The sequence below is a fragment of the Rhinolophus sinicus genome, chromosome 13, assembly GCF_057876585.1.
Source record: "Rhinolophus sinicus isolate RSI-liver-muscle chromosome 13, RSI-T2T, whole genome shotgun sequence".
In the NCBI taxonomy this organism is placed as follows: Eukaryota; Metazoa; Chordata; class Mammalia; order Chiroptera; family Rhinolophidae; genus Rhinolophus; species Rhinolophus sinicus.
In genome coordinates, this window is record NC_142513.1 from 23494697 (window position 1) to 23522539 (window position 27843).

A 27843-nucleotide genomic window follows, 5' to 3' on the forward strand; every position below is an offset into this window, starting at 1 on the left:
GCATGCCAAGAGTTGGAGGTGGCGGGAATCATGGTGCCATCTAAATTGGGTGCTGATGGGGGAGCATGCCCTTTACCCAAGCTGGAAGAACTGGGCTGGGAGGGGAGGGGAGCAGCTTCCAGGTGTGTATGTCACAAATGGATCCTTGTAGACAGACCTCTGCTGGGTGCTCTGGGGCAGGATTCCAGAAGTAAAGGATGGTGGAGATTCTAGTCCAGATGGGGTAGAGATTTCACATCCGGCTAAGTATGAATGGTATGGGCTTACTTGGGGACTTGAAGAATGTCTAGACCTGGAACATATGCAGGCTCAGGCATTATGATGCTTCCTGGAAATGTAGAAAGTCAGTGGATAGACACCCAGCATCCTATGGGAGGGTGTGGGGGTTTCCATAATAGGCCCATCCGCACTGGAAAACAATAACTGGTAGGCCAGAAAGGACTGCCTGTTGAGATCAGACCTCAACCGTAGGTATCTTCATCCGTAAAATGGGTGGAGAGTGGAGTGTGGTCTCTGATTTTATCCAGCTGGAGATCTTCCAGGGTCCATTCTGCATTCCTTATGGTCTTCGACGTGGGTATTTGCAGTTCCAATAATTAGCCACCAGAGGTCGTCTTCTGACAGGCTTGAAAAAGAAAACAAAAAACAACAGTCGGGTCTGAAGGGGGAACCTGAGACTGGGATTCTCTTCCTTTATTTGCTCAGTAACTATTGATTTTGATCAACCCTGTCCCGTGCACTGTGGATACGGCAAGGAGCACGGTCTCTGAATTGGAGCTGCTATATTCCCTCCTAACTCCTTTTTATTTTTCTCCCACACTCACATTTGATCCCTTAGCAGATCCAGAATCAGGCCCCTCTGTGCCTCTCCACTGCCACCACGTCAGTCCAGCCTCCTTCATGTCCTACCTGGACGATTGCAGTAGTCTCTTCACTGGCTATCGTGCTACTGCCCTTTCTCCCCTTCCTCCCATTCTCAGCCAAAGGAAAGCTGCTGTAACATAAGTCAGAGTCTGCCCTGCTTCTGCTAAGAGCTTTCCAGGCCCTGCTCAGTACCTCCTCGTAGGACCTGCCTTTATACCCGACCACATCTCCCTCCCGCCACTCCTTTACTCTCCACTCCCTGCACTGGCCCCCTTGCTGCTGTCTCAGAGGCAAACTCCATCCCTGCCTCAAGGCCTTTGCACTTGCTATTCCTTCTACCTGGGGCTCTCATTCCCCAGGTCGTTCCACGGCCCTGCCTGCTCTTTACTCAGGTCTTTGCTCAATCTCATCCGTCAGAGGTTATTAAAATAGCCTCACCGCTGTCACTCACCTCCTCACTCCTCACCTCCTCATGCCACCCAGTTGTCCTCTTGGTGCCTTGGTGTGTTAGATATTCACTTATGTATCTTGTTTGGTGTCTGTCTCCCACCAGTGTCAGCTCACCAAGGATGGGGCGTGTGTCTGTTCTGTTCATGGCTGAGGCCCTGGTGCCTAGTCTGTGCTTGTCACACAGCAGGAGCTCAGGAAATATTTGTTGACTGACTGAATGGAAGAGGAGACTTGAGGAAGGGCAATTGACTGGACTTGGGGGTGAGGGAGAGGGGTGAGCTACAGTGACTTCCAGGTTCCTGTTTGAGCAATGGATGGAGGGGCCACTGCTCCTTGAGTTGGGGAGCCTGGGGCTGCACTGAGGGAGGGGGCATCACTACGGAGGGGAGAGTCCTCTCCTGCTGGGGTGTGGGCTCACAATGCTCTGATTCTCTTACCTCAGAGACCTCAGGCTTCTGGGGTCCTCTCCCCTACCCTCCGCCTATGACTTTGACTTGTTGGGGGTCAGAGGCCTGCTACTGACCCTTTCCATGCCCTGGGCCTTCTCTTCACCTCTTCCTCTGCGGGATTGTGTTTCCTTGGTCCTTAGGAAGAGCACAGGCCCTGGAAACAGGGGACCTGGGTTAGGCCGGGCCTCAGTTTTCCTGTCTAGACAATGAGGTAGACAGCGAGAGAACAGATGCCTGGACCCAGGTCCAAAAGGTGGAACGGGCTGATGTAAAGGGTCTCTGTCCTTCTGCTGTCCCCTAACTGTCCCCTCCCCACTCCAGACACTGGCAGAATGGCCAGGCCTCTCAGGGCTCGGGGACAGTTAGCTGTATCCTGCCTGGTCCCAAACCTGAGAGCAGATGTATGGGGGAAGGGGGTTAGTCAGGGGCAAGGCCCATGCAGCCGCTCAGAGCGCCATATGCCAGCAGCGAGGAGAAGAACCAGGGTGTCCCAGGGGAAAGGGCCTCAGACAGGGAAGGGATGCAGGGCTCATGAGTCTCTCAGATGCAGGACTGTTTTTTCCAACCCTGAAAGTTCTTTTTATCTTGCCCAGTCTCCTTCCATTCTCATTTCACGTTCACAATTTTGGCCAAACTCAGGGTCTGCCATAACGATTGTTTCTTAATGTGTGTGTGTGTTTTTAAACCAACTGGCTTAGATTGAATTAGAATAATTTTACATATACAGAAAAATAGAGAATATTATGAACTATATATCCAACACCCAGATTTAACATTAGCATTTTTCATATTTGCTTCATCTATTTCTTTATGAGATATTTTAATGTGAATTTTAGATATCATGAATTTTCACCCCCTCATTCCATTTCAACATGTGTCTGTTGGCCACTTGTATGTCTTCTTTGGGGTAATGTCTATTCAAGGATTTTTTCCTTTTTTGTTATGGAGTTGTATGAGTTCTTTATATAGTTTGGATATCAATTCCTTATTAGATATATGATTTGCAAATATTTTCTCCCATTCCTTACATCTTGTTGATTTTTTTTTTTTTTTTTGCTGTGCAGAAGCTTTTCAGTTTGATACTGTCCCACTTGTTGATTTTTGCTTTCGTTGTTTTTGCTTTTGGTGTTATATCTAAAAAAATCATTGCCAAGACTGATGTCATGGAGCTTTTTCCCAATGTTTTCTTCTAGTAGTTGTATGGTTTCAGGTCTTACATTTGTTTAGGTCTTTAATCTATTTCCAGTTAATTTTTGTAAGTGGTACAGGATAGGGGTCTAATTTTGTTCTTTGCATGTGGTTATTCAGTGTCCCCAACACCATTTATTTTATTTTATTAATTAAATGTATTGAGGTAACATTGGTTAATAACATATATAAATTTTAGGTGTGCAACATTATAATTTGATGTCTGTATACTCTATTGCACCAACATCATTTGTGGAAGAGACTATCTTTTCCCCATTGTGTGTTCATGGCTCTTTTGCCAAGTATATGTGGTCAACTATTTCTAGTCTTTCGATTTTGTTCCATTGGTCTATGTGTATTTTTATGTAAGCAACATACTGCTTTAATTACTATAGCTTTGTAATACTGATTTATGTTTTAAAATTTCTGCCTGAGCTGGGGGGTGGATGGATAGGGAGAGAGAGGGCAGGAGTGACCCCGGGTCTGATGCAGTGTCCAGGCAGAGATGGGTCAGGTGAGGCCATTTCATGTTCCTGTCCTAGTGCAAGTGGTCTGAGGGTCTGGGCTGGGGATGCAGGCCTGGGGCTTCTGATGTCATGGGTGTCTGGACCTGTGGGATGGGCCCCAGCAAGAGAGAAAGGGAGGCAGGGTTCCTGCAGTAGCAAGGCTCATTTGCATCTGATTTGCATGTGGGATGGAGGGGTCAAGTTGAAAGCTGAAAGGCTTGCACCAGCTCCTTGGGTGGAGGGTCTTGGGTGTTAAGTTTCCACAAAGATTCTGTCTCTCGGCTGTGACCTTCCAGTACAGGAGGGGCTCTACTTTCCCCCACCCCTCTTCTGCCTGCCCTGCCATCTGGGGTTGGAACTCTAGGAGGACAAAGGCCCCTCACTCTCAGAACTCTCTTCCTCTGCAGAATCCCATCTGTCAGGCCCAGCCTCTGACCTTGCACAGCCCAGGAAGCGCAGGCCCCAGAGTGGGGGTAGGGAGAGCCCCCCAACCCTAAGGGAGACCCAAGCTTCTCCTCCCAGTCTCCACCATCTGCTCAGGCAGCACTGGTGTCCTCCTCCTTCTGCCATCTGCTCCATGTGATCCAGGCCAGTCACCTCCCCTTTTTGGGCCTTGGTTTCCCCATGTATCACATGCAGAGGTGGGATTGGGTGGCTTTTTAAAAGGTAAGCCACTTGTGTCCCACTAAGATAATTGTTGCCGTATCTATGATCTACCTGCTCCATTAGTGACTTAGGGTTTTTTTAAGTGTACTTACTCTCCTTTACTTAAACAGACTTAATTTAAAAAGAAATTTTATACTATATCTCTAAGTAGAATTCCATTATCATTTGCCATAATTAGAAAAATATGGGGAAAATAATGGAATGGGAACAAAATAATGTTATTAAATTCTAGTCTAGCTTCAAGTGGAAGAAGCCGGACACATCTATATGATACTCTAGAAAAGGCAGTGGTGGCCAGAGTGAGGGGGAGGGAATTGACCGTAAAAGGGCATGATGAACGTCTTCCAGGTGAGAGAAACTATTTCGTGATTGTGGTGGTGATTTTAGACTGTATGTATTTGTCAAAAAATCATCAAAGTGTACACTTGAAGTTGGTAAATTTTTTTGTATTTAAATTTGTCTTCACAAGACAAATTTTTAAAAAGAAACAAATAAAAATTTGTTAGTGCATGAGCTCTTAACAACAGGGTTGCCAGTTCGATTCCTACATGGGCCAGTGAGCTGCACCCTTCACAACTAGATTGAAGACAACCAGCTGCCGGTGGGGTGGCCAGATGGCTCAGTTGGTTAGAGCGGGAGCTCTCAACAACAAGGTTGCAGGTTCAACTCCCACATGGGATGGTAGGTGGGCCCCTGCAACTAAGATTGAAAACAGCGACTGGACTTGGAACTGAGCTGCGCCCTCCGCAACTAGATTGAAAGACAATGACTTGGAGCTGATGGGCCCTGGGAAAACACACTGTTCCCCAATATTCCCCAATTAAAAAAAAATCCCAGTTTAACCTTGAGTCTGGGCCCTCTCTCTTTGTTAAAATTAGCAAGTACAGGAAACAGATAACTAACAAGAGTAACATCAAACTAAGCCCCCCCCCTTTTTTTTGAATTTTGTTTTGTATTAGTTTCAGAAAAATATGGAACGCTTCACGAACTTGTGTGTCATCCTCGCACAGGGGCCATGCTAATCTTCTCTGTATCGTTCCAATTTTAGTATATGTGCTGCCCAAGCGAGACCTAAGCCCTTTTCTTTGAGGTGAAAACAGTGAAAGGGAATTGAAAAGGAACAAACTTTGACTCTAGAGCTATACAATTGAATACAATAGCCACGAGCTTTGTGTGGCTATTTTCATTTAAATTAATTAAAATGTGATAAACATTAAAAATTCAGTTTTTCAGTTGTACTAGTCACATTTCAAGGTCTAAACAGCCACAGGTGGCTAGTGGCTACTGTACTGGACAAATATGGAACGTTTTACCCTCAGAGAAAGTCCTAGTGGCCAGTGCTGTCTAAGAGGATTTATTTGGCGCACCTAAATAAAACAGCCATCCCTCCTTCTACTCTGGGACACCCTGTGTTTGATATTAACCTCACTCTGTGAAAGCCACTATCTCTTTACACTCCACCTTCCTCTGGTGTCAAACAATCACCTAAGACCATTTCACTTTCACAGTGTAAGAGCCCAGGGTGGTGGGAGTCTAGGGTATTAGACTGAAGGGATTCTAAGGATTTGCAGACCCCAGGATTAAAAAGTTCTGGGATTTTCTGAATCAAAACGTGCCCCAGTTCCTGGGGCCTGAAGGCTTTGGGAGTGGAGAGCTGACGGGGCTCAGCTGGGGCCAAATCCAACCCTATCCTCAGGCTTATATGCTCCCTCCCTGCTTCCTTCAGCGGCCAGCCTGTCTCTCACTCCCAGAAGACTGCTGGAAGCCACCAGGAGTTCCGTGCTGGCACCCAGGGCACAAGCATGTGTGCTCTCTGCCAGGATTTGAGATTTATCAGGAGCCCCCATCGTTGGGCTCTATGATTTCTGATGTCGTCATTAGTCTAGCTCACGTTTGTCAAGCCAGGCCGGCTGTGACCAGGTCCTGGGCTAAGGGTTTGGCTGGTATCATCTTGGGGACTCAAGGTAACACCTTAGGATGATGTAGGTGAAATAAGTCTTCCCATTGAAGGTGAGGGAACCGAAAAGTCCAGAGTTTAAGGAACGTCCCTAAGTCAGGTAGCAGGTGGGTGGAAGAGCTGGGATTGGAACCCTGACAGGCTGACCGGGAATTCCTGATCTTGACCTTCAACTGCTGCTTTTTATCTTTAAAATCTAAACACCTCCCTGTGGCCTACAGCTCTCAGCAATGTAACATCAGTCTCTTCTTGTCCCTCTGTTCCAGCCACAGGCCTTTTGGCTCAAATATACCAGGCTCATTCTTGCCTCTGGCCCGTGCTGCTCCCTCTCAGCCATCCTCTAGATTTCTGCACGGCTGCCCTTTTTAACCTTTCATGTCTCACCTCAGAGGAGAGACCTCCTTGACCATGCTATATAACGCATGGTCATATAAAAAATATATTGAAAAAAGTTATTTTTATTTATAACATTTCACACTTCTTCATTCGCTTACTCTCTATTCTGTCTCCCTCACTAGAATGTAACTCCTTGTGCCCCCATCCACCTCCTAGTAATTGGCACACACCAGTGGCTCAGATAGTGTTTGTTGAATGAGTAAATACATCTTGAAGCAAGCTAAGAGGAAGTGAAGGAGGGAGGTCTGCAGGGGTAGGCGGACATGCCCTGGTCTTCTCTTTCCAAACTACTGTCTCCCCTTTGTCCAGATAGAAAGCCGAGGCTCAGAAAACATTGACAGGCAGAAGAATGCTCAGCTCTCACTCCCACAGCAGGTCAGTGATAACAGCCCCACCTGGAGAGCCCTGTTTTTATATTTCCCAAGCCCTTTCTCAGATGTTATGCTGGGAGGACGCAGGAGGTTGGCTGGGAGCTATCAACACCTCCATTTACCTGATAAAAACCCTGTAGTCTACAAGGTCAGGAGACTTGCCGCACGCGGTGAAACACCCGGAGGCACAACAGGGGCAACCCCAGGTTTCCTGTCCCTGTGCAGGGTGCTGGCTTCACTCTCATCCTTTGTTGGGGGACGAGGTTGAAAAAGAAAACAGAATCCGCCTTCACACCACCCACCAACACAATAGAAAGGGAGTTAGGACTGACTGGTCACAGGTGGGGCAGTCCAGGATTGAAAGTAGGGGAACCAGGTGGGAATGTCACTCCGAGCTACCATAACGATGATTCTACTCGTAGCGGTGACAGTAATCATAATGTTTGTTCACTACTTACCATGTGAGAAGTCGCGTGCCGAGTGCTTGGTGCAACATTATCTTATTTGATTCTCATGACATTCCTGGGAAGTGGTGTCACAAGAGATGTAGCTTAGAGAGGTGGAGCCACTTTCCTAGGATCACACAGCCAGCAGGGTGTGGAACGAGCATTTGAACGCGTGTCCATCAGGGCTGCCAACCTGTACCACGTCGCCCCTCTGAAAGCCCCTTGGGAGGAGAGGACTGGGGGCCATGTATGGGAGACAATCTGTGGGCTCTTTCTCAGTTCTGTTGTCAAGTGTTAATTGAGTGCCTGCTGTGTGCACTGGGCGTGGGAAATGGAGCAGGCGAATCCCACCTACCCCTAACATGCTCATTGTCACTTGTGTGGGGAGAGAGGACCTGTAAATAGACAATTTGATATGACAGGAGAAATCCAGGACACTGTGGGAGCACAGAAAAAGGTCCCGCAGCTCAGCTGAGGAGGGGACAGGGAAGGCTCTTGGGAAGTGACTTCCACAGGACACGGTGGAGTGAGCCAGGAAAAGAAAGTGCAGGAAGAGCATTGCAGGCAGTGGGCACCGAAGGCAGTAACGGGTTGTTGGTGGTGGTGGGGCAGCTCCAAGAAGCTGGATATTGCTGGGGTGGCTGCACAGGGTAGGGAGAGGAGGCGTGGAGGCTGCACGGGCTGTTCGTACTTGCAGACCAGGGAAAAGCCCCAAGTCTGAATATCTATCTCCCTAAGGAGAGGGAGGGAACGACCGAAGAAAGAGCCTGGCCACTCCAGTTTGGTTATTAATAGAGTTTATTAAGGGAAAGTTACATGAGAGACATGTCTTGGATGGCTGCAAGATGAAATGGATCTCTGCCTAAAGGGGGGAATAGTCACGGGTTCGAGTATGTGAATTCTACCAGGGAAGGAAATTACGTGCTTGACCAGGTCAGGACAACAACCTGTTCCAGGAAACAGCACATAGTAGGGGGTGTCAGAATGAACATCAATTATGATCAGATTGTCTTTAAGAGGGGTTTGCAGACAGCAGCCTCCACTCTGGGCCAGGTCCAGTTTTCAGGACAGAGAGTGGTCACATCACAGAATAATCTCTCCTCCACAGGCTGGCCTCTCAGGGTGCTCCTGAGCTGAGCCCTCCCCTGCTGTGTCTCCTGGCTGCATGCTTCTTCCTGGAAATCCAGGGGGAGTGGGCCCCATAATCTCTAGTTGTCAGCAACTACATCTTGGGCCTTGTGGTTGCTCTGATCCTGCTGGTTCAGAATCAAATTCTTTATAAGGACTAAAACCCAGGAACTCCCCTGGGTTGTGTATATGGGGCATCTTCCTGCGTCCACTCAAAGTGAGTGTTATTGCCTCCATTGTACAGATGGAAAAATTGAGGCTCAGAGATAAGAAGGGCCTGGCCCAGGGCCACACAGCCTGGCAACTGGGGGGTGGCTCACAGTGTGACTGAGCTGGCAGAGTATGTCCTCAAATCTGGAATATGACCATAGGAAACTGGCCTAATTCTTTGGCAGGGGGAACCTGGCCCTCTGGAGGCATTGAGGTGGTTTGAGAGGCATGTACTGTGGAGAACTGGCGATTGAAGACCATTCCCGTGTTTGGGCAGTCTGGTCCAAGTGGAGGCACCTATATTTTAAAGGGGGTGCTAGCAGAGGTGGAAGTGTCCCTTGTCACATCATGGAGACCCACTCTCTGGAAACAGTGTTTTCACTGTTTCTGTGAGCTGTTTAGTAAGTGTTGTGAGGACACAGGGCTTCAGGGTTGAACATGTTTGGGAGACAGTGGAGAAAGCAAAGAGAAAGAGCCATAGGGCACTGAGGGTAAGTCAGGGTGTGGTGCCTCTCACAAACATGGGAAGTAAGCATGGGTAAATCCCATTTTACAGGTGAGGAAACTGAGGCTTAGAAAGATGTGCTTGCGTTTACATAGTAGGTCTCAAAAATATTTCTGGAACAAATAAATGAGTTGGGAACAAATAAATGAATTGGGAGATATATTAAAAAAATCTTTCCCTATCACTTAATATTTTTCAAAAACATAAATTTTAATGGCTGTATGGTATTCCATTCCAGTGGCATTCACCATTCCCATTGTCCTGTGGCCAGGAAATTAGGTTGTGGTTGTTTCCCTTTTTTTTAACTATTAATAGCAATGCTATAGTAAATAATCTTGTTAAATCTTTCTGAATCTCCTTCGTTATATAGTTAGGGTCAATTTCTAAAAGTACAGTTGCTAGATCGAAGTACAGGCCTACTGATACAGCACAAAATTTCTCAAAATTTTTTGAGAAATGTGACTATGTTGCCCTCCTTAAAGGACGTCTGTAATGCCGGGACTCAGCTCCCACTCCCTGCACAAGAACGCAGGACATGGTGAGGCCAAAAAGGAACAACAACGGAGCCATGGATAGGGGAGTCATACCACTATATTCTCGATGGCGGCTGGTCAAGACACAAAAGCAAACATCTGCCAGTACCTAGACGAGGGGTCTTCCTGCACCCCAGTCGTGCTGGCGGCCAGGCGAGACACAGGAAGTAGGATCAACACAACCTGCAATCCACAATCTGCTTGCTAACCGCACTTGCTAGCCGCAATCCGCAGTCTGCTTTTCTGCCAACCAACAAACCAACCCCCCTAGAGTAGCCACGGCAGTTATATTAGTGGCTAATGGCTAACCACAGCGGATGGCCATCTGATTACAGCTGATGGCCACCTAATAACTTCTGATTCTCTGACTCTCTCTCACCTTTCCATGTGAGGCCGAGAGCCTGGAAACTGCTCTCTGGGACTCTGTCCCCACAACATCCCAGTTGACCTCCTCACCTGCCGTGTTTGGAGGGACATAGTTGGGCTGAGATGTCTTTTAATTCACGCCCTTATTTTATTCTCTCATAGAATATCCTTAAAAGCGTTAGTTATTTTTAAAAAATAGATCGTATATTAAGGTACAGAATCCAAACTGTATAAAAAATATTTTCTAAAAAGCTTTTCTTCTTTGCTTGTCCCCTAGTCAGCCCAGTAGCCACCACTAGGACCAGTTTCTGGTAGATCCTTCGAGAAAAGTTCAGATGCAAGCAAATACATATAGAGAGAACATCCTTTAAATTAATTGAAGTAAAACAGCATACAGCCATGGGGTGCATAGAAGATAGGGAGCTGACATCTGAGGCTGATTTCATCTCGGTTTTGAACTAAGTGGAGAAAAATACTGCCAAGGTCAGGATACTGGAGGAGGCACTGAAACAGCCTCAGGCCTGTCTACAGGGCAAGATGTTATTGTCGCTCACATGCTGAGTCAGGATATGGTCATAGGATCGTTCAGCTCCCTCTGATCTGGGCACACTAATGACAGCTTGTCCACCTTCTTATTCTTATGGGCTCTCCCTCCCCACCCCTGCACTGCAGGGAAGGGGCAGGCCTGGGATGCTCTCAATCACTCTGAATTCGTACCAAGTACTTAACAAATCATTGAAGACAGGAGACATCACCAATATGCTGTTGGCAGGTGAAGATGCTCAGAGTTCTAGAATCTGAGTGTGCCCAAATGACCTCTCTTCATGTGGCCTCATTTGGAGTCCAAGGGAAGTTCCTTCTGCCCCTGTTTGTCTCACTTTCTTAATCTGGAATGAGGCTCAGCATTTTTATGTTGTTTTGTTTTAAGCTCCAGGGCACACAGGGCAAAAGCAAGCTTTGAAGCTGTATGGGTCAGCAGGCCCTTTACCCAGGCATCTCAAATATCTCCCAACCCCTGATTACAGGTGTAGATCTCAGAGAAGAATCCAACCACTGCACCAATGTCGTCATTCCTGACACAAACACTGAGAAGCTGAGGTCTGGGAGGCACCCTAGCAGTGTGTTCACATGGTCATATGCCTTTGTAAAATCTGCCAAATCAAGACATTTTAACCTCACTCTGATAAAACTACCATTTCCTTCCACTCTTACTTCCCCTTTTGTCAGATGACGATGGAGCGAGGGCTAGCTAGCATTTTGGAGATCTGGCTAAGAGTATCCTGAGGTTTAGTCAAGGTATAGGAATGGCTGGTATAGGAATGGCTTCCAGAGATATACCTACTTAGCTCACGGAGCTTACTCCGCTGGCATTGTGACAAGAAGGTATAGAGGCATATCCGATATATACAAATGGTCTTCCTTGTTCATGGAAAGTCTGATGGAGGTATGTCAAACAGGTAATTCATAAAAGTAATGTTATTTTTCTGGATTTTGTAATCTTTGTGAAACTTACCATTTGTTGTAGTTTCTTTGATTTTTCTAACCAAATAATCAGTTTATTACCTAACTTTATAGTTCTTTTCTTAAATAAGTCTCCCTAAGTTGTATAAGCCTCAGGAAATACAAAGTTGGCATCTGCCCCTGCTGAGTTTCTCTGTGTCTTTTAGGATCACAGGATCTTCCTTGCCTTTCCTTACTGCCAAACAAATCTTGCACATTTACCCGCCAGACTGCACAGTCATTGTTGGCTGTTGATATATTACTCGTCCTCCTCCCACATTTGTCCAAGGCATGTACACAGTAAGTGCTCAATCATCGGCAATCCAATCCAATCCAATAATTTGAAAGACACTAGCTGGAATAGAAAACAGAGGCTGGTTGTAAATTGAGCAATGCCCTAGACCCAAACAGTGACTCAGCAATGAAACATCCTCATCTCGAAGAGCCCTTCGAGTTAGTTTATTCTAATCCTCTTAAAAAATGTTGTTTTTTCTTGGCATGTTTAAATATTGGAAAAATCCATAAAAGCACAATGAAAAAATTAACTGCTGTTATTATAAATGATTATACATATGTACATATGGTATTATAACTATGTGTTTAATACATATTTATGTTGTACACAGTGCTTTGAGACATACTTTTAAAAAACCTAATATTTCCGTAGCATTTCACCCATACTTTAAATATCTTTTAACTATATAATTTTTAATGGCTTCATAATATTCTTCGTCAGAAAATGGGGATAATTAAAGGTATCCATCTCAAAGGGTTATGCCATGAACACTGACAAAGGTTATATAATGAAAATGATATTTTTTACTTGGCATGTAAAAAGCTCAGTAAACCTAGAGCTTCCCCAGAATGGTTTTATGTAACCAATCCCCTTTCGCTGAGCATTGAGGTTATTTCCATTATTTTGCTATGATAAATAACACTGGGTTATATTAATCTTTGCTCATATCTTCGATCATTTCCTTAGTAAATTTCGGGAGTGCTGGATATGCACATTTTAAAACCAACCCATTTATTGGAAGAGAGAGGGAAAAGGGCTTCCCCGGGCTCATACAACGAGTTAGCTGGAAAATCGGGAATAGGAAACACCCGGGGACCCTAAAGTGAGCCTCATCCAGCTGGGGACCGGGAGAAAGTCCTGTCTGAGCAACTAGGCATCGGGACTACAGTGCCCGCCGGAAGAACAGGAGCACAGCGCAAAGGCGCTGGTGCGGATGCCCAGGCGCAGCGCTCACCCCCGGAACCGAAGCTAAACGGTCGCCTGGCAACCCGGGCGGCGCGGCGTTCGAACGGAAGCGAGGAACCAATCAGGATGTCCGGGGCAAACCATTCCTGTGACAGGGGGGAGGAACGTCATGCCTACTTCCCCTTCCTCTGCGCTGCAGGACCTTCGCTCCGGTGGAGGCCTTAGGACACTCAGATCCCCCCGCTCAAATCGGGTGCGGAGGGCAGCTCGGAACAGTTCCCTGCGGGCTCCCGCGTGAGGCTGGACCCCCCGAGCTGCTTTGGTCACAGCCATTCCCCGCCGGGGTCTGAGCTGTCAGCCTCTCCAAGACCCGCAGTGAAGGAGCCGGGACTCGTCTATAGCCGGCTCCAGGTGAGGGCGCGGGTGGTTTGGGGCGCGAGCCTGGGCCTGGGGGTGGGGGTGGGGCGGTTCCTTTCATCGAGCGCCTACTGTGTGCGTCCTCTCGGCGTTGTACCTGTGGGAGGCAGTGGTACCTCATTTCACAGATTAGACCGCTGAGGATTAGAGGGACAAGTGTCCTAGCCTGGCGAGGTCTTGCAGAGAATCCAATTCAGGTCTTTCTGCTCTACCTCGCGGTCTCTAATCTAGGTAGATCTAAATTTGCCACAGAGGCCCAGATGGGCAACTGGTGGTCACTTTTTCAGCCTCTTAGCAGCAGGGACGCCGCCCCGTGGAGCCTTGGCTGGATCACCTCCCTCTTCCCTCTCCCCCACACCGTCCTCCGGGTGTCCTTCTGGGCATCTGTCTGATCTTCTCCAGAACTCCACGGGTTAGACTTAGGGCTCATTTGGGATCCTTCTGCCCACGGGGTTCTGAATTACATACAGTGCCGTCCCTCTCAGAGGGCTTCTCTGGGGGGATCGGGCTGGACTGACATTTCTGGGCTAGATGCCAAGTGGGCAACAGGTGTTCTGACCTTGGAGTCGCTGTTGGACTCTTGGGAATCTGGTCCAGGTTAGGGGAAAAGACAGAGGCAGCCCTTCATTGGAAGCCACTAGTCACCGGAGCCACAGGAGACTTTGGAGTAGGGGGTGAGGCCAGGGCCCCTCCTGGTGGAGCATCTGACCTAGACCAGGCCCTGCCTCCTGGTGACCCCTGGTCCCCTGGTCCCCCAAGCTACTATTGTGGGTTTCCTTTTTTTGGTGGGGAAACTGAGGTTCTAAGAAGATAAGATCCTTGCCTGAAGTCACACAGTCAGACTTGGCACCGCTGGGGTTGGCTCCCAATCAGTCTGGCTTCAATACTAGACACTCAGAATCATAGCATCTGAGAGTCTTGAATTTCTTCAAGGGGGGTTACTTATCCTCTATGCTCGGAACCCCTCCTGGCTCTGGGGAGAGGAACTCTGGGAAATCAGAAAGAAAACAAGTCTTTCGTTCATTCTTTCAACAAATATTTATTGACTTCGTATGTCTTGCCCTCCCCCTTGTCTATTTCGTTTTTCTCAGTAGCATTTACCCCATCTGTGTATTTTACTTTTTAGTGAGTTTATTATCTTACCCAACTGGAATGTGATGCAAGGAGAGGCTAGGATGAGGTAAGTGAGGTACTTACCTCCATTGTAAAATTGAGGGGTTCCAAAACCCTCTGTAATCACAGAAACTAAAGCTGACATTTATTGACCGTTTGCAGTGTGTTCTGCTGGTGGGTGATCAATTGATACGGCCTCTATGGAGTGCATTCCTCCCCATCTCTGTCATAATTACAAATACGTCCTCCCATCAGCTGTCCCACTTCTAGGCCAAGTGGTGTAGGTGCAGTGATACTGCAGTGTGGTGTGTAATGGGGAGAGCCTGGCATCAGTAGGAGCTGATGGACCCTTTATGTACTAAGGTGGCACAACATATAGTAATCAACAACATATATTATTAAGTAAATTAATAACATATATTATAGTGAATAATATATTAACAGCATATATTATTAAGAACAACATATATTTCTAAAAAGAGTAAGGTGAAAACACACAGCACGTTGCCATATGTGTAAAAAATAGAAAGCATGTATGTTCATTATTGCTTGTGTCTACCTAAAATCTCCCTGGAAGGACGCACAATTGTCTGGTTACAGTGGTGCCTGCAGAGAGGGGAACTTACTGGGTGGCAGGGAACAAGAGTGGGAGGGAGTTTATTTTTAAACTCCTGCTGCCCCCACCCTGCTGCCTTTTATAGCTCTTGAATTTTGAGCCATATGCATATATCACCTGGTTGAAAAGTTATATATGTATTGTATATATAAAACTATATATGTTAGATTATATGTTTAATCAAAAAACCACTACCCTGTTTGTGATCTGTAACTGACTTGCTGTGTGACTTTGGGCAAATTTCTTTACATCTCTGGGCCAAGATAAGAAACCATGATGATGAGCTCAGGCCTGGGCAGAGGCAATCCAGACAGGAAGTGGGCCTTGGTTGTTTTGCTGTGGTCTGCCCCAACCCCCACATTCCCCATCCTGTGTGCCAGGCCCTTCCCTACGGCTTTGTGTGTGGTATCTCTCACATTTAGTCTCCAATGCAAGTCCCTTTATCCCTATTTTGCAACCTCAGATGCAAACAGAGGTGGGCCTTCGGTGGGCCAAATAGATTACTGCCTTATGCGTCTGCCCCCACATCCCTCCCGCAGCCTGCTCACCTCTCCCTTCCTGAGGTTTGTACAAGACCGCCCTGGGCAAGGCTGACGCCAGGCGGGCTAGGGCACGAGTGTCTGGGGAGACTCCAGAAATAGCGTGGGGCCTGGTGTGGCCCTGGAGGATGCCCCTGCTGGGTGTCTCTGACCTGGACAGCTGGGCTGAAATGGAGCTGGGGCTACTCTACTGGCTGGCCCCCACCCTGCTGCCTGGAGCCTTCCTGATCCTCCTCTGGGGCAGGTGAGGGCCTCCTGTCTCTACCTAAGTCTGGGCGGGCTTCTGCTGAAGAGAAGGAGAGAAGCAGGTGGAAGGAAGGGATGAGGGTAGGGGTGCAGAATGTCAGGAAAATTATAAACATCAGAAACCATACCTCCTGCCCTCTCAGCAAAGAATGAAAATCAGTAACATCTCTTGAGCACTCATTGAGTGCTAAGTCCTTTATAAGTATGAACTCATTTAATTCCCTCAATATTATGATGTAAGGTAAGTTACCACTATTATGATTTCCACCTCACAAAGGGAAACTGAACACAAGAGAACTTTAGTAACGTGTACAAGGTCATCCAGAACTGGAATTTGAACCCATGGAGTCTGGCTTCTGGCTTCAGATTCAGTACTCTTTCTCTCTCTTTTTAAAAAATTTTTATTGGGGAATATTGGGGAACAGTGTGCATTTTTATAGGACCCATCAGCTCCAAACCAAGTCGTTGTCCTTCAATCTAGTTGCGGGGACGCAGCCCACCATCCCAAGCTGGAATTGAACCAGCAACCTTGTTGTTGAGAGCTCGCGCTCTAACCAACTGAGCCATCCGGCTGCCTCTTTTTTTTTTTAAATGCATATAAAATAAAATGTGCTATTTTAACCATTTTTAAGTGTACCGTTCAATGGCATTAAGTACATTCACATTGTTGTGCAGCCATCACCATCTCCAGAACTTCCTCATCTTCCCAGATGGAAACTCCATACCTACTAAACACTAATTCCCTCTTCTCCCCTTTCCCCAGCCCCTAGGAACCACCATTGTACTGTGTTGCTATGAATTTGACTACTCTAGGTACCTCATATAAGTGGAATCATACTGTATTTGTCCTTTGTGACTAGCTTATTTCACTTAGCATAATGCCTTCAAAGTTAACCTATGTTGTAGCCTGTGTCCGAATATCCTTCCTTTTTAAGGCTAAGTAATATTCCATTATATGTTTGTATCACATTCATTTATTCATCCGTTAATGAACTCTTGGTTTGCTTCTACCTTTTGGCTATTGGGAATAATTCTACTATGAACATAGGTATACAAATATCTGTTCAAGTCCCTGCTTTCAATTCTTTTGGGTCTATACCCAGAAGTGAAATTGCTGGATCCTCTGGTTAATTCTATTTAAAAAATTTTGCCCAACTGCCATATTCTTTCTACAGTGGCTACACCATTTTATATTCTCAACAGTGTACAAGGGTTCTAATTTCTCCACATCCTCACCAACATTTGTTGTTGTTTTTTTGTTGTTGTTGGTTGGCTTGTTTTCTTTTGGTAATGGCCATCTTAATGACATGGTATCTCACTGAGGTTTGGATATTTCTGTCCCTAATGATTAGTGATGTTGAGCATCTTTCCATGTGCTTATTATCATTTGTAGACCTCCTTTAGAGAAATGGTTATTCAAGTGACTCTGCACTGTTAGATTTGTAACCTCTGAGAGAAGTGGGTCAACATTCTGGGCTGATGAATTCCTCACCCAAGAGCTGGGCACTGGAGCATCTGGTTGGTGGAATAGTTATCACAGCTCATGCTTTGGTGGCGTTTGTCATGCACAGGCCTCTGGGAGGGAGGCACTGTCAGGAGTCCTGTTTCACAGTTGGGAAAACTGAGGCATGGAGAAGTTGAGTACCTTACCCAAGGTCTCATAGCCGACCTCTGGTGGAGCTGGGATTTGAACCCAGGCAGGACAATTCCAGAGTCCATGCTAGAGAAGTGGCCAGGGAGATGGAATGGAAAAGGGCACTGCAGGCAGTCGTGCCAGTGTGTGCAGAGGTCTGTATGTGGCATCTGGAGGTTTGGAGACAGAACAGGGCTTAGCTAGAAAAGGCTGGAGCCCAGCTTAAATGGCGTGACTGAGGCTGGAGGAAGAGTGGGGTAGGTGGGGGAAGGCCTGGGACAGGGTTGGGGGTTGGGAGGAAGCTTGGTGCTGAGGGGCCTTGGCTTTTGAGGTGGCCTAGTTCCAGTCCTGCCACTTGGTCAATGGTGTCCCTTCTTGTGTATGGTCCCTGGAGGAAGAAAGTATGGAAGAGTGTGGTGGAGTTCCCAGCCCAGTGGGGAGATGGGAAACAAGTGGCAGATAAGTGAATATCTAAAGTGACAGGTGTGATGAATGTTTGGAAGGGAACAAAGTGGGTGAGAGAATTGACAGGAGTCTCAGAGTAATCAGGGAGGCCTCTCTGAGTAGGTGACATTTGAAGTGAGACCTGAGAGGTGAGGGAAGAGGTTTCAGACAGAGAAGAGATGGTGCCGAGGCCCTGAGGCAGGAAGGACTTTGGTGTGTTCAGTACAGCAGGGAGGGCTATGTGGGTAGAGCAGAAAAGTTTGGAGATGAGGTGGAAAAGGAGGGCAGGGGCTGGATCCTGGAGGGCCTGAGGGCTGAGTGCAGGTTTGAATTTTATTCTAATGTGATGGGGACCCACAGGGGATTTTAAGTGATGTTGGGAAAACATTGCCATTATTGTTCCCATTTTATAGCTGAGGAAACTGAGACCCAGAACTATAGCCAGGGAGTGCTCGATGGCTGATGTTCTCCCTCTGGAGTCGAGAGAGGCTGAGATTCCTTAGGAGCCCCTTGGCGAGTGGCTAAAACGCAACACTGGAGACTTGGCCCCGTGTTCTCCCCACCCCCCATGCCTGTCTTCAAATCCTGGCTCTGCCATTTACCAGCTGTGTGACTTCAGGCAAGTGGCCCCACCTCTCTGTGCCTCAGTATTCTCAACTGTAAAATAGGCATAATAGTAGTACCTATCCCACAGAGTAGGTATGAGGATCAAATGAGTAAATATATATAAAGCGTTTAGGACATTGCCAGGTACAAAGAAAGCACTCAGTAAAGTTCTTACCTGTTTTATTATGAAAATTGTTATTTTTGCTTTGCCTTTACTACAATTAGTGCCTAACTGAGCCCTCCCCTACCCCATTGTTGCCTCAGTGGAGGGCCAGGCAGGGACCCAGCAGGCCATTGTGGGAATGATGGTCTTGTCTCCCTCATCCCCCTAAAATCAGACCCCAGGGCCTGGAGGAGGCCTCAGCGTTGACTCATTCCTAGGGGGAAGAGAGCTGTTCCCTGAGTCACTTCCTGTTCTCTCAAGCCCTTCACCCCAATCCTGGTACAAACCCTACCAGGCACTGACATGGCACTTGGCCATCTTCAGCCTCCCCAGGGTTTGAAGCTGGGGGCACTTCCTTCCCTGGGGCTCAGGATCCCTGTGGAAATTGGCCTAATCAAGCGCGCCACCTGAAGTGACATAACCGGGCTTGGGCTGGCAGAGGAGACAATCACCTCCTCCCAGGGATTCTTGACTGCAGGGCTGCTGTGTCCTATAAAATGGAGATTAAATAGTTCCTCCTTTGGGGGGGGGGGGGGGGTTCCAGAGATCTAAATAAGTACAGTGCCTGGCACTCAAAAATTGTAGTTATTATTAGTGCTATTATTGCTGTTAGCAATGCTTACAACTTGCTCCAAGCTTCTACAGCACGGCCAGGACCTAAGAAGGCACATTGGCCTGGCCTGGAAGATGGCATGCTCCTCACTTGGTAGAGTGGAGGTCCAGATACGTCCCACATCCTGCCCAGGGACACAGCTAGAAAGGGGTGGCATTCAGGCTTGGTCTGGAGGGAAAGTACCCAGGTTGGACTCCTCAGGGTGACTCCCGGCAACTGACTCAGCCTGTCCCAGCCTTAGTATTCTATTAGTCAAGTGGGGATAATAATAGAGCTCACCTCATAGGGGTTGTTGGGAAGATTAAAATGCATTAATTAATACCAGGAAAAGCACTTTCTCATGCTGTGCAGTGAACATTAACTGGGGTCATTGTGGCTGTGGGAGGGGGGGACTGGGTGCTCTTGCCCGAGTGGGCCATGGGGACTCCATGCACCAGATGAGCAGATGGGGTCAGTGAGGCTGTAGAATCGGCGGCCTGGGCTCGCAGAAGAGCTTCCTGGGGTGGGCGGGAGGTGGGGGCGGCAGGGACCGGGCCCTGGCGCTGAGCCGACTGCCAGCGCATCTGGGCTCTGGTTCAGGCTGCTGCCTGGCTTTCGTCTTCTTTTTTTGGGTAATACCTGGGCCGGCGGGTTCACCTGCCTGCTGCTGGCCGCCGGAAGTTGCGCAAACGCGTGTTACCTGAGCCCCAGGTGGGCCGGGCCAGAGCGCAGTGTAGTGGCGAGGCTGCGGCCAGGTATGTGTGGGCCGGGGGCTCCCGGCCGGGGTGGGGGGCGGCCCGGGCACCTCTCCCTCCTCGGGAAGGCGGGGACCGGGTAGGGGCTCACCTTTCAGCCAGGATGAGACCTTCGAAGTCGAGCCGTCATCCCCCTCATTTATGAGCGAGGCCAACCCGGGCTCAGAGAGGGGCGGTGAGCTGCTAGCGTCACACAGCGCGCGGCCTCGGCCGCTGGGATTCCCCAAGATTGCCCCGAAATGAGGAAGGACAGAAGCCAGAACGGGAATCCGAGCTGCCCCTACTCCCTCTCTGCAGCCTCCAGGGAAGCCGGTGGGGAGAGGGTAAGAGGGGGCTGCATGCCCGGGGAATGCCAACAAGAAGGGCCCAGGGCCAGCGCGTTTGGGGCCATTTATGGGTAACGTTTGAAATCGTAGGCGTTGGGTGATGAGAGGAGGCCTCAGAGACTCATAGAGAACGAATCCCACCTGGGGACTGGGACCCTGGCTTCAACTCGCAGGAGCCTCCACACCTCCCTTTGCCTACCTGTGAAATGGGGCTTGTTTAGATCAGCTCCCTGAGGAGCTTCTATCATGTGCCTCCTTTGTCCGCGGTCCGGTCGCAGACAGACCCTTCCGGATCTTGCTTACAGACCCCTGCGAGGGGGGCGGTCGGTGGAGTTGGGTCAAAGTCCTAAGAAAAACAAGGAGCCGCGTTCATGGAGCACCGCCTTTTTGCCAGGTGCTGAGGAATGTCCTCGACCTGTTTTATCTCTCCATCCTCTCGGTGACCTGGAGGCTCAGGGAAGTCTATTTTTAACCGCATTTCGCAGATAAGAAAACGGAGTCTGTGAGAGGCGAGGCTGCTTGCAGGAGGCGCACAGCGGACAGGTGGGTGAGCCCCAGGCAGGCAGGTGGGCCAGTGGCCTCAAAGCCCGGCGCCGCTCCTCACATTTGTCCCTGGGGCCAGCAGGTCAGGCCAGAGGGGACGCGCTCCCCGCCCCCCCCACCCCCCCCTCCAGCGCGGGGCTTCTGCCCTGGCCCTGCCCATCTGACCTCCTTCCTCCGGGTTTCCCCGATGGTGCCCCGGAGGGAACCACTGCCTTCGACGGGTCGGACTGGTTTGGGAGGTGTCGGCCCCGGGGGTGGGGCAGAATCTAGCTACCTCTACAGGGCTCAGCAAGGCTGCCTTTCCTGCCAGACCCTTCCCTCCGGAGGTCTTCTGGGGGTCGTCCCTGAGTGCAGTACCCTTCCTTTCCCACCTACTCCATTCCTTCTACCTCAGGAGCAACCCTGGCTCTTGGCCAAAAGCCCTCCAAGTTTCTGTTCTCAACTTGCCATTGCAGGAGAGGTCTCAAACTGGGGCTGGGGGCCACATGGAGAGGCGGAGGTGGCAGGTATGTTTGCAAACTTGCTTGTCCCCCTCCGTGCATTGTTTTTTAAAAATTATTATTATTGAATATGCTAACATTTAAGAATCTGGAGTTTTCCTGCGCTTCTGGATTTCCAGCTTCCTAGAATATTCTGCACTTATCACCTTGGACCCTTTGCCTACAGTAGGCAGGGTGTGCCCCTCTCTAGTTTACCCCAGGTCTGCCCATTCACATTTGGCCCCCATAGGCATTTCAAATCAATAAAAGTTTATTGAATACCTATTACGTGTCGAGAGCAATATCTTGAAACTGAGATACAGTGAACAAAACAGACCCCACCACCCCTGCCCTCAGAGTGCTGATGTTTTAGAGGAATGGGAACAACAAAGAGTAAAGCTATAAACATAATAGATGAGTGAATTAGGCTTATATGAGTTTGTGTCTTATTTATCTGCTCTGGGTCCTGGGTTGGTCATTTCTTTGAGTCTCAATTTCTCCATCTGTAAAATGAGGTGACAGTGACGTATCTCACAGGCTTGTTGGGGGAGTACAGGAGAGAATGGTGTCAAATGTCCAGCATACATAGAGAACCCTGCTCCCTACCTCAATCCACACTCTCCCTGGAATTGTGGATGTCTGAGTGGGGCTGTCTGCTAGAGCTTTCTGCTTATGGATGGAAATGCTCTCATCTCTGCTTTCTATTGTGGTGACCAGTAGCCACATATGGCCAGTGTGATTAAGAAGTGAACTGTAAGTTTTTATTTAAATTTAAAGCTAAGGTTGTGGCTAGTGGCTATTGAATTAGACAACACAATACTAGATGGCCTGAACTACAGGTCCTCTTGGGGATCATCTAGACAAAATCCTCCTCCCCCAGTTAACAGATGAGAAAGTTTGGGACTTGGTCTACAGGTTGTCTCCTGGCCCATCTCCAGGGAGGCTGCAGGGTCATTTTGTGTCCCCAGCCCTTCCTTGGAAAAAGGGACACAGGTGCCTTGATGCCTGGGATACCAGGCCCTGATGCCTAGGTAATCATGTAGATACTTGTGCCCCCAGGTGTGGGCCCTCCTGCCGATGGGTGCCTATGCTATGGCCGCTGGCAGATCAGAGCAGGGCTGTCTGATCTTGGGTATTTTCGGCCACTCTTAGAGGAGCGTCGCTTAGGGCTGATGTTACCGTGATACAGGCACACATGGATCACCATGGGGCTGGCATTGAAGTGCCAAACTGGAAGCTGTTGGTGTCTGGACTTCACTGGGGCGGGGGTGGCGATTTTCTGCACTTCTCCCCCACAAGCTCTGCTGCTGTGCCTGGGGCCTGGCATGTCTAGGCCGGTGGATGGCACAGGTCAGCTTCCTGCCTGGGTGGGTGAGGGTGGAGGTGGGACCATGCTCCTTCCCTGTGGGTAGTCCAGGTGGGGATGGAGCCCTTTCTCTTGGTCACCTGACCCCAAGACCCCTGTGTCAGCGTCTTGCTTGGAGGCAAGGAGCAGAGCCACCAACTTGCTGAATTAGCTTAATCAAGTTGGTTGCCTCCCTGGGCTTCAGTTTCACCATCTGCAAAATGGAGCTGTTAAGAGGACCCACTGAGGTTGAGCCAGCTCATACCTAGCACACAGCTCGGAGCCCAGTTTGCTTCCTTTAAAGTGTGCCTTGCCCTGTCTTTTCTGCTCAGGCTGCCCGTGCCTTTTTCTTTGGCACCTTTTTTTTCTCTCTGCGTTTGCTGTGCAGGGTCCTGGGAGGAAGGCAGGGGTATGGGCGGAGCTACAAGGCCTGCAGCTGGTGTTTTCTGCCTTCTGATTGGCTCCCTGTGAATCAGGGGCGTGGCCTTCACTTTTAATAGGAAAGGAGCCTCAGCCTCTTCCAGTCTTTGCTGAGCCTTTGTCTGAGCTGCTCAGCCACTCTCTTTCTTTCCTCCCCTGCAGCGGTTGCCGGCGCCCAGCTGCCAACTTTCTGCCTGGATCTCTGTCTCCTCATTTCTCCGATCTCCTCATACAGAAGCCTTTGGGGTATGTAACAGCCATGCCTGTGGACACGCTGTCTCCCGGAACCCGCGACACCCCCGCTCTACCTTTCCGCCTGCGAACTAAGGTCCCGGGTTACCTGCTCCGGCGGCCTGCAGATAGTGGAGCCCGGAAACCTAGTGCTGTGGAGCGCCTGGAGGCAGACAAGGCCAAGTACGTCAAGAGCCTGCACGTGGCCACCACCCGCCAGGAACCTGTGCAGCCCCTGCTCTCCAAACAGCCCCTCTTCAGCCCTGGGACTCGCCGCACGGTGCTCACTTCCAGCCGTCGAGCCCTGCCTGGCCCCGGCCGGCGACCCCATCTGGACCTGGACATCCTTAGCAGCCTCATCGACTTGTGTGATAGTCCCGTGTCCCCTGCCGAGGCCAGCCGTACTCCGGGACGGGCAGAGGGAGCCCGTCAGGACCCCCCAGCCACTCCCCCACGCCCGCCACCCAGTACGACTGCGGTCCGCCGAGTGGATGTCCGTCCCCTGCCGGCCTCACCTGCCCAGCCATGCCCATCACCAGGCACTGCAGCCGCCTCCAGCCCGGCCCGGCCCCCGGGTTTGCAGCGCTCCAAGTCGGACCTAAGTGAGCGCTTCTCGCGGGCAGCTGCCGACCTGGAGCGATTTTTTAACTTCTGTGGCCTGGACCCAGAGGAGGCACGGGGGTTGGGTGTGGCCCACCTGGCGAGGGCCAGCTCAGACATCGTGTCCCTGGCGGGGCCCAGTGCTGAGCCAGACAGCTCCGAAGGGGGCTGCTCCCTCCGCAGCTCTGCCACCGTTGAGGAGCGGGCCAGGGAGCGTGTCCCGTATGGCGTGTCCGTGGTCGAGCGCAACGCCCGAGTGATCAAGTGGCTGTACGGGTTGCGGCAAGCGCGGGAGACCCCAGCGGCTGAGGGCTAGGCCTCCACTGGACTGGGCGTTCGTCACAGGGCAGATGATGGAGAGGCAATTGATCCCTTGACCCCGCCTCCATCCATTCCCTGGTTTGGAGCAGACAAGAGGCTGCTTGCTGCCTTGTGTGAACTAGGTATGGAGGCAAAGACTCAGAGGCTGGACCAGCATCCATCTGGCAAGGACTGACCTTGGAGAGAGTTAGTTGCCTCTTGACCTTGGACCATTCCCTATGTCTCAGATGTAGGGGTTTTGACATGATTGTACCTCTGTATGGTTCCTCTCGTGGGTTTAGGGCACTTAGCTCTCCCCACTGAGAGTGAGGGGCCAAGGATCTCATCTGGTCTGTCTACCCAGTTGCTCTGTTTCTTTCTTCCTTCCTTCCTTAGTCTCTGTCCTTTGCTGACTTCCTCTTCCTTACTCAGTGGGCCCTGGTTCCCTGGTAATCCACGCTGGGCTGGGGGAAGGGAAGAAGGGGCTATCCACTGTTCTTCCCAGGCTTTGGCAACCTGGCCCAGGTGGGTAGACTACAGTCGGGACCAGTAGGAGTTTGCATGGCTCTGACTTCCCTCCCTTTGGTTAATAAACACAAATGCTTGTTTTTCAAGGGCTGGGTCATCAGACTCTTCTGTGTTTACAAGGGGAAGAGGTGGGAGAAGTCTTGGGGTGGAGCCTTCCAAACCTAGTAATTGTTCACCCCTGGATCTGGTAGCACATGAGGTTCAGTGGTTGGCCTGGCCTGAGGGTTCCTCATAACCCCTCTAGGAGGTTGGTGGGCCTCCTTCACAGAGGAGGAAACTGGGTCTGGCCACGGAGTGAATCGGGAGAGAGCTGGGACTGGAACTGGGTGGGGCCTTTCCCCTGGACCAGGAAGGGGAACTGCAGGGGAAAGGCTGACACGATTATGGACCCTCCAGACCATGAGTCTTCTGACCTCCCTCACCCCCTGCTTAGCTCCTGAGGGCAGGAAGCTCAGAGAGCAAACCCTGAACTTGAGGTCACAAGGGCTCTAGAGTGGGGGTCCGAAGTGGGAGTTCTTAGAGGAAGAGGGACTTGGGGTGGACAGCACAAAATAAATGGATTTGCCTCCAGCTCTGAGTGACTTTGGCCTGCGGGGACAGTTGGACAACACAGTCTTCTTTGGGTTGGGGGAGGGGAGGAGGCCACTAGCACAGAAGTCTCACCTTCTTCCATCTCCCTTCAGGTTAGTTACCTGCTAGGAAACCCCATCTCGGCTGGTGGAGCCATCAGTGCTATGGCCTGGGAACACAAAGGGTGAAAGCCTGGGTGGCCTCTGCCCATCTCAGGGGTAGGAGAGGGGATGGGCTGGGTGGTGCTTCCTTTCTGAAGGCTGCCTTGGCTGCAGCGCTCAGAAACAGGAAGCTCTAATGGGGGCCCTGGTGACAGGTTTGATGTAGGTTTTATTTTAAGCATAAAGAGGAGATTTCCGTTGGGCTGTTGACAAATATCCAGGTCAGCCCAGCTGTCTGTCTGTCTGTCTGTCTGTCTGACAGTCTACATCCAGCCCCCTGGGGATTGGGCTAGGCCTGGGCAGTTTGGGGAAACAAGGGAAAATTGGGTTACAGAAGAAGATGCCGTTCCAGCCCATGAGAATGGAATCCACCCCCTCATGATACAGAGGGGGAGACTGAGGCACAGAGAGGGTGATGATCAGCCCCCAGGCCCCCAGAAGGTTTAACATTGCAGGACCTGGGCCTCCTGGTCCCCATGTTAAAGTAGTGATGGGGTCAGGGGGATAATCCGGGCAGGCTATGCAGAGGGGGTGTCTTCTGAGGTGTCAAAGACCAGTCCCTCCAGGCAACCTGGCCCGAATTCTGTGCTAAGTGTTGCCCCTTGCTGTGCTCTGCCAGCCCTTAGGAACACAAGAAGGTAGGTGTGCTGGCTGCGTTTCACCTGTGGAGAAATTGAGGTTCATGTCAGAGGACTGGTGGGTGATGGCCTAGGAGGCCCTTTGTTCCTGGAGGAGGCTTAAGTGCTGGGCTTAGACGCTTCACACTCACCTTGTCACTGAATCCTCAAGGTGACCTTTCGAGGGTCACCTTAGAAGGTTGCCTCTTGGCTTTGAGCAGGAAGGGTAGTAGCTTGTGGGCTGTCCCAGAGCAGGTCTGCACTCTAGTCTGGGGTCACACCCTGGCCTCTGGACACCCCAAAGTCAGCAGCACTCTGGCTCCCTGGTTCTCCTGACACATGCTCCACCTCTTCCCCATCCTGGCAGACTTTCTCCTTGGCCACTTTATTGAGCACCTACTGGGTGCCATGCAGTGGGTAAGCCAGTCGTGGACCCTGCCCTAGTCTTGGGGTGGGGAGGGCATGGGCAGCTAAGCAGGAGGCACATAGTCACATAATGTGGAGCAGGTGTGGAACAGCCCGAAGACCAGAGCTGTTCCCAGGAGCTGGGCAGAGGTAGCAGAGAAGGGCACTGGGAGGGTCTGTTGGAAAGAGAGCAGGGTGGGATTCATAAAAGTGGGGAAGGTGCCAGTATGAGCCTTGATTTCTCCAACAGAAGTTTCCTGGCTCGGGAGGGCTCTCTCTCCGTCAGGATTTTGTAGCCTCCCACCTTCCCATGTGGGGATCTGTGCAGAGAGCAGCTTGGGGCTTCTGCTACTCCCTCCTACCAGCCTGCCAGCCTCAAGGATCTGCAGAAACAGCCCCTCTATTGTTCTGCCTCCAGTTGGAGCGTGAGGGTCAGTGAGTGGCAGCCTCTGTGTTTCAGTCCCTCTGAGGGCCTGCAGCTGCTGTCCCGTCCCCTGGGGCTGCTGGGCCCCTATAGCAGCTCCCCCAGGCCAGACTGGCCCCAGCTGCCTAGCCCCTAATTAGGTAGAGATGAGATCTGCCCCCTGATCTATTTCCCACCAGCTAATTATATACACGTGGGCTTGGGAGACCGGCAAACTGGCTGCTCACTTCTGTCATGAAGGTGTGATGGGCCCCTGGGAAAGGCACCTGACCCCACCTGCCAGACTTTACCCTCTTGGCAGAGGATGAGATGTAACTAGATGTCCCTGGTGAAATGGTTCTGGTTCTGCTACTGAGGCATTCAAAGGGATCAGGGGTAGGAGACCTCCACCTTGCCTGACATCCAGGTGGAGCGGGGGGGGGGGGACTGAAGAAATCAGGCTATAGGTCCCTGATTCTAGGATCCCTGGGTAGGGTGGGGACATGGGAGAGATCACGGTGACAGCTGTCTCCCAGACAGACATGCACATAGGAGGGTTTAGGGTTGTTTGGGTCCATCCAGGCCCAAGACAGAATACCCCATTCAGGTTTTTAAAAATGTAATATTTTTCAGATAATACATTCATATATTTCCTCCAACACTTTAAGAAAAACTTCGAACTTAAAGAAAATTTGAAATAATTGTACAGTGAACACATATACCTACCTAGTAGGTGCGCAATTCTTAATATTTTGCTAGATTTGCTTTATCAGGCATCTATTCACTTATCCATCCCTCTTATCCATCTAGTAAGACATCTTATTTTTTGGAAGCTTTTCAAAGTAAGTTGCAAACATCAGTGCATGTCCCCTTAAAGGCACGTTAGCATGCATATCATTAGCTACAGTTCTTTTTGTTTACAGTTTCTTTTTCTTTTTGTTTGGGAGGTGGAGGTAAAATTTACATACATTGAAATGCACAGATCTTTTCCTGAGTTCAGACGAGTGCATACTGTACCCCAAACCCCAATCAGGATATAGAGCAGCACCATCCGT

At 49.9% G+C, this 27843-nt stretch overlaps 1 protein-coding gene and 1 non-coding gene across 6 annotated transcripts; one reads left to right on the top strand and one right to left on the bottom strand.

The window, feature by feature from the left end:
* Positions 1 to 5088: 5088 nt before the first annotated feature.
* On the bottom strand, positions 5089 to 5195 carry LOC141568429 (U6 spliceosomal RNA). The gene has a single exon (XR_012491545.2). It is a non-coding gene; the product is annotated as a U6 spliceosomal RNA (small nuclear RNA).
* Positions 5196 to 11338: 6143 nt separating this feature from the next.
* Positions 11339 to 24718, top strand: FAM110A (family with sequence similarity 110 member A). 5 transcript variants are annotated; one of them, XM_074317408.2, is made up of 3 exons: positions 12900 to 13147; positions 20672 to 20729; positions 23136 to 24718. In XM_074317408.2, the coding sequence occupies exon 3, from the start codon at positions 23233 to 23235 to the stop codon at positions 24118 to 24120; it is 888 nt and encodes a 295-aa protein (XP_074173509.1). In that variant the 5' UTR covers positions 12900 to 13147; positions 20672 to 20729; positions 23136 to 23232; the 3' UTR covers positions 24121 to 24718. The 5 variants fall into 5 exon arrangements, with proteins under 5 accessions (XP_019610765.1, XP_074173509.1, XP_019610763.1 ...); XM_019755206.3 differs by lacking the exons at positions 12900 to 13147; positions 20672 to 20729 and adding an exon at positions 11339 to 11479; XM_019755204.3 differs by lacking the exon at positions 20672 to 20729.
* Positions 24719 to 27843: the final 3125 nt, after the last annotated feature.

What these genes read in the sequence shown, in the direction of transcription:
- FAM110A (XM_019755206.3), top strand. Translation starts at nt 23,233, where the DNA reads ATGCCTGTGGACACGCTGTCTCCCGGAACCCGCGACACCCCCGCTCTA.